General features: G+C 48.4%; 1 protein-coding gene across 1 annotated transcript; it reads right to left on the reverse strand.

The window, feature by feature from the left end:
• Nucleotides 1–1,636: 1,636 nt before the first annotated feature.
• LOC136495840 (uncharacterized mitochondrial protein AtMg00860-like) lies at nt 1,637–2,428 on the reverse strand. The gene is made up of 2 exons (XM_066491654.1): nt 2,081–2,428; nt 1,637–1,861 (listed from the first exon to the last, which is right to left on the reverse strand). Exons 1-2 carry the CDS (start codon nt 2,426–2,428, stop codon nt 1,637–1,639), a joined length of 573 nt encoding a protein of 190 aa, XP_066347751.1.
• Between the last annotated feature and the right edge of the window lie 7,956 nt (nt 2,429–10,384).

The following is a 10,384-nucleotide window of genomic DNA, read 5'->3' on the forward strand; positions in this document are numbered from 1 at the left end:
GTCTGTGTGAAAAGCAAATGACGAGTAGCAGTAGGCAAGGGCTGGGTGCGCAAGGGAGATAAGAGTATCTCAATCCTAGGCCAATCCATTCAATCGTAATTGTTCAATACTTATACAAGCAAATCTTCAACCAACTCAACTCTAACTTAATCAAGTAACAAACTTGAGAGATTGGTATCCTAGATTCTAGGACTTGATAACTGACTGGACCGAATCATGCAGTCCAGGCCCATGACGACCGCACACCAACTCAGCCGGGCTCTTAGCCATGGTGCCTACGCCTGTAGACCATACCGGTCATAACATCTCTCCCCTCCTTTGGAAACAGCTCGTCCTCGAGCTGAAACAAAGGAAAGAGAGCACATAACTCATCCATGGGTTCCCAAGTGGCGTCATCATTAGGTAAGTTCTCCCACTGAACCAACACATGCCACACACCATGCCGCAACTAAGAACGAAGCACGCATGCAGGGCGATGAAGCACTCGGCCATGATGAAGAGGAGGAAGCATCGGGGTAGTGGAGGGCGGAGTGCCCCGAAATGGCTTGAGAACCGCAACATGGAACACATCATGAATCCGAGCTCCCTCTGGAAGATATAGGTGATATGCCACTTCACCAATGCGCTCAATGACCTGAAATAGACCAGTAAATCATGGACTAAGCTTGCCACGGAAGCCAGCACCAGGGATTGCGTCGACTGATGAAGAAGGCATAGGAGAACCCAGTCATCAATGTCAAACTAAAGAGGTTGGGGGTGAGCATCATAATGTCGTTTGGCATATTCCTGAGCTTGCAGCAGCCGATCACGAACATCGGCGAGAAATGCGTCACGATCGTAGAGAAGCTTGTCCACCTTGTCTATTTGTGCCATGTCGGTAGTGTAAGGCAACAAAGGCGGTGGAGGCCAGCCATACACCACCTCAAATGGCGTCGTCCGAAGGGAGGAGTGGAATGAAGTGTTGTAACAATATTCTACCCAAGGAAGCCACTGAAGCCAAGAATGAGGACAATCGCCAGTGAGACACCTCAAATACATAGCAATTGTGCAATTGACCACCTCGGACTGTCCATCGGTTTGCGGATGAAAAGCAGTGCTCATCTTGAGCTTGACCCCAGTGAGCTTGAAGAGATCACGCCAAACATGCCCCGTAAACACTAGATCATGATCACTAACAATGGATGCCAGGAAACCATGAAGTCTGATGACACCCTCAAAGAACACCCTAGCGATAGAAGTTGTGGTGTATGGGTGACTCAGCAGAAGAAAATGCGCCAGCTTGGAGAATTTGTCAACCACCATTAAAATCACTCTTCCCATGCACACGCGGAAGCCCCTCCACGATATCCATGGAGATATCAGACCAAACTTACAAGGGAACCTCTAAATGCTGAAGGAGACTAGCTAGGTGTAGATGTTCTATTTTGTTACGCTGACACATGAAACAAGAACTCACAAAGTCCCAGACAAGGCGACGACCATGATCGATCATGAACTCCTGATGAAGTCGTTGCAGCGTCTTCTGTGTGCCTTCATGGCCAGCACCATGTGCCAACTGGAGAACGGCGGGGAGGACCAAGGACATCGCTGGGACAAACATGTGGGCACCGCGCATGATGAGACCATTAGCGAGATGCTAGGGCTCACCACGGCTTGCCACATTTGAGTCGCGCAGCACACGTAGGTCATCATCCAGCTGCTGTTTGTGGCGTAGGTCGTCGAATAACTGAAAGGAAGGCTCTGTGATGGCATGAAGCAGTAGATCATCCACCTCCCTCCAAGACAATGCATTGGCACCGACATTGAGAGTGCCCAGCCGATATTCAATCGTGAAATCATACCCAAAGAGCTTATTGACCCACTAATGTTGGGGAATTATAGAGAGCCATTGATCCAACAAGAACTTCAATGTATAATGATCTATGCGCACAATAAACTGTCTGCCCCACAAATACGGATGCCAGTGCCGAACTGCTTGGACAAGGCCAATGAGTTCCCTCTCATATGTGGCTAACTTGTGGTGCTGAGCTGCAAAGGGTCTGCTGAAAAATGCCAGAGCACCGGCACCTTGATGGAGTACCACGCCGAATCCAGAGCTAGATGCATCACAATCGACCATGAATGATTTGTCACAATCAGGAAGTTGGAGAACCGGTGCACTGGACAAGGCATTCTTGAGGGCGTTGAACGCGTCCATGGCTGCGGGCGACCACAGGAAAGCCTCCTTCTTGAGAAGCACCGTCAATAGGGCTGCCACCGAGCCGTAGTCTTTAATGAACCGATGATAGTACCCAACGAGGCCAAGGAACCCCCGAAGTGCACGCATGTTGCCGGGTTGAGGCCAAGTGGCAACGGCCACAACCTTCTCCTGATCCAGTGCAACACCAGCCGCAGAGATGACATGTCCCAAGTAATGTACCGACGTCATTGCGAAGTCGCATTTAGAGCGTTTCAACCGCAGGTGATGGTCGCGCAGTGTAGTCAAGACTGCATTGATGTGCTGTAGATGTGTGGACCAAGAGGGACTATAGATCAAGATGTCGTAAAAAACACAAGGACACACTTATGCAGGAACGGCCAAAACACTATGTTCATGACACTTTGGAATGTCGCCAGTGCATTGGACAGCTCAAAGGGCATGACCAAGAACTCAAAGTGACCCTCATGAGTCCGAAAAGCAGTCTTCTCAATGTTGTCAGCATGCATACGAACTTGATGGTACCCTGAACGCAAGTCCAGTTTGGAGAAAAACTGGGCCCCGTGAAGCTCATCCAGCAATTCTTTGACCACTAGAATTTGAAATTTGTCTTTAATGGTGAGCTTGTTCAAGGCATGGTAATCCACACATAACCTCTAGGAGCCGTCATGTTTCTTGACAAGTAAAATAGGAGCAGAGAATGCTGAGGTACTCAGATGGATCACCCCCATTTGTAGCATAGCGGCGCACTAGGATTCTAGTTCATCTTTCTAGAGTTGTGGGTAGCAGTAAGGGTGCACGGCCACTGGCGCCACATTTGGCATGAGATGAATGCGGTGATCACAGGCGCGAGCGGGCGGCAAGCCATCGACCGTGGTGAACACATCTTCAAATGAGTTGAGGAGCTTGTCGAGAAAGGCTGTTCCGGTGTTGCGGCCCTTGTTGTGGAGAGCATGGAGGAGGCGAGTGGACTGCACGTCATAGCGGGTTGAGCCGATACTACGCCAGAACATGCGCTGACCTACCTTGGTGAATGCCATGCACAAGTCATCAAAATCCCATAATATCGGTCCGAGGGTGCGCAATAAGTTGACACTAAGAACCATGTCCCACCAGTCTAATGGAATAGTATAGCAGTCGACTGAGAAGACTTCTTTGGCAATGCGTATGCTGACATCGCGCGTGAGCCCCTAGCAAGCGACGCGGTCACCATTTGCGACCGTGACACCAGCACCTGGGCACAGTTCAAAGTGGATGCCAATGCGATGTGTGACGTCCCAGTTGATGAATGTGTGAGTAGAACCTGAATCAAGCAACGACATGCACTGCATGTTGCCAACTTGGATGTAAACCTACATAGTATCTTCAGTCCTGATGCCTACAATGGCCGATAATGATATGGTGGGTTTGTCTTGGCCGGCGTCTGATGTCTATTCATCCTCATTGGACTCTGGCTCCTCAACAATATAATCTACCAATTCGAGGTAAAACAGACGCGGACACTTGTGTCCCTGCACGTATGGTTCATCACAGTTGTAACACAAGCCCAATTTGCGGCGATCTGCCATCTCTATCGGCTTGAGGCGCTTGAAAGGCCGGCTTAGGGAGGACGTCGAGGCTACTGATGATGGCGTAGCACCCCCTATCAATGGTAAGGTGGTCTATTCGGCTAGAGCACGCTGAGAAGGATGACTCAGTGGTGCTGGGAGCGCAAGGGGCGCTGATGCTTGGCGACGCTCATAAGCCCGAGCCAAGCGCATGGCACGGTGCAAGTCTTGGGGGTCATGTAGCTCAACATCAACCCGGATATACTCAGGGAGGCCCCCGATGAATAGCTGTGCTTGTTGTAGCAGCGCCAGATGTCCCGCGTGTAAGCCTGGGCGTTCGGGTTACCCGATTTTTTCGGGTCGGGTAATTCGGGTAATTCAAAATTCGGGTAATGAAAATTGCTACCCGATATTACCCCCGAAAAAACACTACCCGCAAATTCGGGTACCCGATAATTTGGGTTCGGGTTCGGGTATTACCCGATATACCCAAATTTACAGAAAACAACCAACTACACTAAATTTCAGTAGCGATCTATACATAATTTCAGCAGCAATTTGTATAGAATTTCAATAGCAATTTGTAGAGAATAATATATTACAGTCACTCATTCAAATAGAGAGAATTATATTCTAATAAAGTGATAAGTTAAATGGTTCAGCTAACAACACATGATAAATACAAAGACAAAAACAAATCTTTGGGTAGTTTGGGTACCAGGGGATATTACCCGAATTACCCAAACTAATTTCGGGTAATCAAAATCGCTATCCGAATTTGGGATCAGGTACCTTGGGTTCGGGTAATTCGGGTCTGGGTTCGGGTAATTCGGGTACGGGTAATGGGTATCGGGTATTTTGCCCAGGCTTACCCGCGTGCGCCAAGCACGCCTAGAAGGCTTCCATGTAAGCATCAACAGAGGCACCAAATGGTAGGCGAGCGAGCTCGGCAAGATAGTTGGTGGACAGCGACGGCCCGAAATGCTGGTGGTAGAGCAGACAGAAGTTGACCCACGACGGTCAATCGGAGTCACGTTCCAACACATAATACCATTGCTGTGCAGATCCCATCATGTGGAACGACGTGAGCCAAACCTTGTCCGCCTCACAAGTAAGCTAGCCGTGGAAGAAGGACTCACAACGGTTGAGCCATCCAAGCGGGTCTTCTTTGCCATCGTAAGTGGGGAAGGACAACTTATGGAACTTGGGAACGCCCTGGCTGTCCCCATGTTCCTCAGGGTGATGGCGCGGTTCATGCACCATCGTAGCAGAAGAGTAGATTGGCCCGTTCAGGATGGAGGACAATGACGGTACCGACGACGGTGATGATGGAAACAGGATCGACTGGATCGAAAGCCCCGTCGGAGGTGGCTACGAGGTGACGCCAGCGGCCGTGGGCACCAGAAGCGGCACCATGGACCCTGATAGTGATGGCGAGGGTAGGATCTCTGAGGTGACCGGCTTGGACTCCGAAAGGCCCCCATACCCTGGCATGCCATATTATAGGAGCAGCGTGGTGGAGTACGACAAGCATGGTGGCGTCGAAGGACCAGGACGGCTCTCGACAGTCACCAGGAGTAGGGACATCTCTGCCATCTACTGTTGCATGCCTTGGAACATCTCTCCTATCTACCACTACATGCTTGCCGAGGCGGCCAGGGAGTCTTTAAGGGTCGGTGGTGCAAGAGGCGGTGGAAGGGCGCCCGACGTGGTGAGAGGAACGAATGACGATGGTGTGGTGGTACCGGTGGTGGGTACAGCGGTGGCTGTGGCAGGAGCACCAGAGGAGGCCATGGTCTCTAATACCAAATTGTTGGAGCTCAGGTTCCTAAGGTTGTAGCGGTGGTGAACGTGTGGATGAGGCTTGAAAGCGTGGCGACAAACCTATGGCGCCGTGCTCGGCGTCGGAGCTAGGTCTATGTGAAAAGCAAATGACGAGTAGTAGTAGGCAAGGGCTAGGTGCCCAAGGGAGATAAGAGTATCTCAATCCTAGGCCAATCCATTCAATCACAATTGTTCAATACTTATACAAGCAAATCTTCAACCGACTCAACTCTAACTTAATCAAGTAACAAACTCGAGAGATAGGTATTGTAGATTCTAGGACTTGATAACTGACTGGACTGAATCATGCAGTCTAGGCCCATGACGACCGCACACCAACTCAGCCGGGCTCCTAGCCATGGTGCCTACGCCTGTAGACCGTACCGGTCATAACAATGAGTTTACAATACTTAGTCCATTTCATACATCCAGAGTTCTTAAAAATATATTATTACAGTACCAAATTCAAAGTTTGAAAATTTAACAGCGGAATGAAAAGAAACATCTATCAATAATATACAAGGATCTGTCTGTGCCCACCAAAAGAATCCTTCACACAACGGCTACTCCTCAAGCTGCACCTGCAACGGAGGTAAATAAACCCTAAGTACACAATGTACTTGCAAGACTTATCCGACTAGTGGGAATAATTTCCTAACTCCAAGGGCTATGATAAGCTTTATGGTTTGCTGGTTTTTCTTTTTGCAGAAAGCAATCCTAATAGTGAATCCTTATGTATGCTTATTATTAGCAGCCATGATTAGTTCCTTATCTAACCATTCTATGTAAGCACCTGTTCTACTTTCAAGCAAGGGTTGAGCAAACAGTTTTATTTCGCCACCATTCATCTTTTAGTTCTTACTATGGTGCCAGACTGTAGACAAGTCATATCGGATTGCTCGGTGATTCGTGAATCAATGTGCCCAGCTAGGTACCCCAAAACACATGCCCCACTTGTACCCTAGGCACAAGCAGGACCAACCCACCACTCTCCTGTCATAGGGCCTAGGTCCCCGTCCAAACTTGGACTCTAAGCCCCTGCTCTTGATCCCCGGACACAGTGCGGTGCTTAGACCTCCACCATCCATGCCTCTAATCGTCGGTCCGGAAAGAGTCGGAACCCACGACAAGAAAGCAACAAGCCTTTCCTACGTCCATACACAAGTATGTGCTCAGGATAATAAGTATGTGACTTGCCTAGAACCCAATGCAACGGTCGGTCCTTAACCGACATAGACAGGGAAACAGTGTAACCAAGCTATGCCCCATTGGCCATAGGACACAACCTCTTACACCCACCAATACCCAAACCATATCTCTGCCCGGTCTCCATTTTTCCTTTCACCATTTTTATCATGAGTGATAATAATAATCACCTATTGTGAGTAACGACAGGTTACTCACGCTACCAAAATCCTAAGCATAGCAACTACTCAACCTATGCTAGTAGGACTCATAGGTAGGTATACCTATGCATGTAGTTTCCATAAAATGCATGTAACATAAATACACATCATATATATATATATATATATATATATATATATATATATTCAGTGATCATTCAAAATAAAGGTAATGCACCGGGGCTTGCCTCAGGTAGGTGGGGTGTCAACAAAGTCAGTGATTGATGGCTCCGGGGCTCCCTCCTATACAAGAATCTCCTCCTCGTACTCCTCGATGATCTCTTCGTACTCTTGCTTAGCCGCAGGCACGAACTCTACCAACTCGTTATCTACATGCATGAAATGATGATGCAATACTTAGTAATACGGCAATAGCAACTCTTAAAATAAGAATACATCTATCAAGCTACTAAGCTAGCTCTACCGACTAAGATGCTAAGTTACCTATTATTACCACTTAACAAATATGAAATATTGCATGTATTATCTTAGCAACTAAAGGCATCCCTATTCTTAGCACCGATTTTCTATATATATGATAAAACAAGGAGTACTAGCTACCCTATTTATCAACCTCTTATAAGTCTACCAAAATTACAGTGAGCATATAATAATACAATGAACCTACTATAAAAATTTCAAGGTCAAAGCTATTACCAATTTGAGAAAATATTTCTACAAATATTAAGCTAAATAATGCTAAGCTTTCCTAAATGAATTAATGAATCCATCATTATCATAGATAACTATAAACTAACTACACCAATAGATAGATCACATTTTTGAGAACCTAACAAATTTTGTTTCACTATTTTTGGACACCTACAGAATTTACTATAATTTTCCAAAGATCAGCTCAAAACTAAATTAGAAAAGCATTTACTAATTCCCTGGAAAGAGAAAAACTGAATTCAACCCATGTGGCCCACTATCACACAGCGTGGCCCACGCACGCACAGCGTGTGCGCACACGCGACCCACCGGCACGGTGGGTGTGGCCCAACCATGCAGCAACGGCCCGCAACGAGGAGGTCCACGCGCTTCGGCACATTTGTGAAATGTCCCCGTGCTAATACTAAATCAATCTGCAGTCCACAACACTATTCCTATAGACTGGACTTAAGCAATATAGCCCTTAGAACAATCCATCTCCACAACGGCCAGGTCTCGGGGCACCCGCGCGCGCACCGGTGCGGCGATGACGGCACTGGGTGGTCACGTCGACTAGCCAGGCCCCTCCCTGCCCCCTCTAAGGAGCCAATGCTCACCTAGATGCAAACGCGACGCGGTGGGCGATGAGGCGATGATCGGAGATGCGGTCAGGAGCTCTCCATGGCGGCGGACACCCTACGGCAGCGGCAGTCATGTTCCCATGAGCCAAGGCACAACCGAAGTGAAAGAACCAAAGGATGGGCATCAGCAACTCACCCCAAAGCTACCTATGGCGGTGGATTGACTGGGGATGGGTCAGGTGCGTCCGGCCACATGCACACGGTAAGCTCTGTGATGTACTGTGGTGGTGCGACTGTGTCAGCAGCACCGGGAAGGTAGTAACAGTGCAAGTGGGGTGCGAACGGGGTGAAGGACTGCGAGGCAGGGCTGGGGGTGCAACCAATTTGACTCGGGATGACCAGGTGGGTAATGCCCATGGCAACGGTGGCTTAGCCTTTAATGGCACGACGGCGGACGTCTGGCTCCAAATTGGAGCTTGCCAATGCGCGATTGGACATGGTGCGGGGTCGGTTGGCTTGCAGGCTCGAAGACGGAGCTGGGGGCGCACCGAATTGACTAAACATGACCTATCCATGCTGGATTGAAGGCGCGGCCTGGCTAGCCCGAGCAGCAGAGGAGGGAGGGGAAAAGAAGGGGATGGGTCTGGCTGCTTGCCCAAGCTTTAGCAGGACACGGTGACCGCACACGTGCACTCACTACGAGCCACTGTAGCCAGGAGAGGAACGTGTGCGTGTGTAGACAGTAGTAGCATGGTAGGGCAGCCATGGCGCCGTTAATGGCAAACGACAAGCGAGTGGCCTCGGCAAGGCCATGTGCACGAAGTCACGACGACAGCGTGCTGTGGTGCGATGGTGACAGCGCGATGTAGCATGGTGACGGGACGGTGATGGCGCAGCAGCGCAAATGGATGCGATGCAAGCGGCGTGACACAGTGAGGCAGGCGGTAGCAGACCAGCCAGGGCATTGGGCCCACCAAGCATGGCGGTGCGCGGTGCAGGAGTGTGCGTGCTTTGCTCGTGCAACACGTGCCTGGGCGCGGTAGTGGCGATGCGAAGCCTACGCGGTAGTGTGCATGTGTGCGTGTGTTGGGCGAGCCAGCGCTGCGATGCCGAGTGCTGAGGCACGATGACCGTGCCTAGTCACTGAAACCAGCCAGAAACATGCCATGCACGCTTTTTAAAGTGTCCCAAAAATCCAATTCGTTGATTCAAACGCCAAACCCCCTATTTTGTACTCGAGAGGGCATGTTAGGCTACTAAAACAAGCCCTAAAACCACACCACTCCTTAACCCATTTCTTCTACAAAAATTACCAAACCTAGCTTTGTCAAACCATTTTTTAGACTTACGAAATTGACTAAGTCATGATCGGATTCACGTCAAATTCAATTTCCAACCTATTAGACCAGTTAGCTAGTGAATTCATTTTTTGACCGCAGGTATTTCATCATCATCTATGAAGTTTGTACCTCTAACTTTGTTAAAATTCCGTATATACGTTCTATAGTGTTTTCGTTCAATAAAAATTTGCGAACATCCTTACTTGATAATTTCATACGTCACGAACAACCTTTCGTTAAGCATTTATGTTGGTCGTTTTAAGTTACGTAAATTGATTTACACCCTATATTACATACATTAACACATAAATATGATGCTCATGCAGTGTTTTAGTAAATGATTTATAGTGTAACACCGCCTTAGCAACTGCCTACCCATTCGACATTAAGTCTTAAACTTTTATGTTAATGAAGTTTATATATACTGATGAAACCTCTGGATTAGTATGTATGAGTACTGTATAATCGTTGAACTATTACTTCAATTGAACTATTAGTTGAATCAGTTGGTGTTGATTGTGGTCCACATGTACACCTCTATGTAAGTACAGAGGATCCAAAACATGCCTTCTTCTACAGGCGGATAGTACCCTGAACCGGCGGTGACATAACATTTCATCTTAGCAGGAGTCCGAGGGTTTTGAAGGACGTTTGGGCACCTTGGCGGGAGGCAAAAGCGTAGACAAAAGACCTGGGCTGATCTTTTCACTCAGAGTGTGTGCAACACTTTGAACCTTGACTACTCCATGGCTGCATCTAGCTCCAACTCCTCCTAGTGGTCGGCACCATCCCAGGGCATCATCGTGAGAAGAACAGTGGCTTCTAGTGGAGGAGGCTA

Source organism: Miscanthus floridulus, chromosome 12 (assembly GCF_019320115.1).
Source record: "Miscanthus floridulus cultivar M001 chromosome 12, ASM1932011v1, whole genome shotgun sequence".
NCBI classification, from domain to species: Eukaryota; Viridiplantae; Streptophyta; class Magnoliopsida; order Poales; family Poaceae; genus Miscanthus; species Miscanthus floridulus.

Bases quoted from the DNA above. Each gene is read 5' to 3' on its own strand.
- LOC136495840 (XM_066491654.1), bottom strand. From the start codon at position 2,428: ATGACGTCGGTACATTACTTGGGACATGTCATCTCTGCGGCTGGTGTT. The intron at 1,862-2,080 runs GTACTCCATCAA...CCCCAACATTAG, and splicing joins CTAGCTCTGGATTCGGCGTG to TGGGTCAATAAGCTCTTTGG.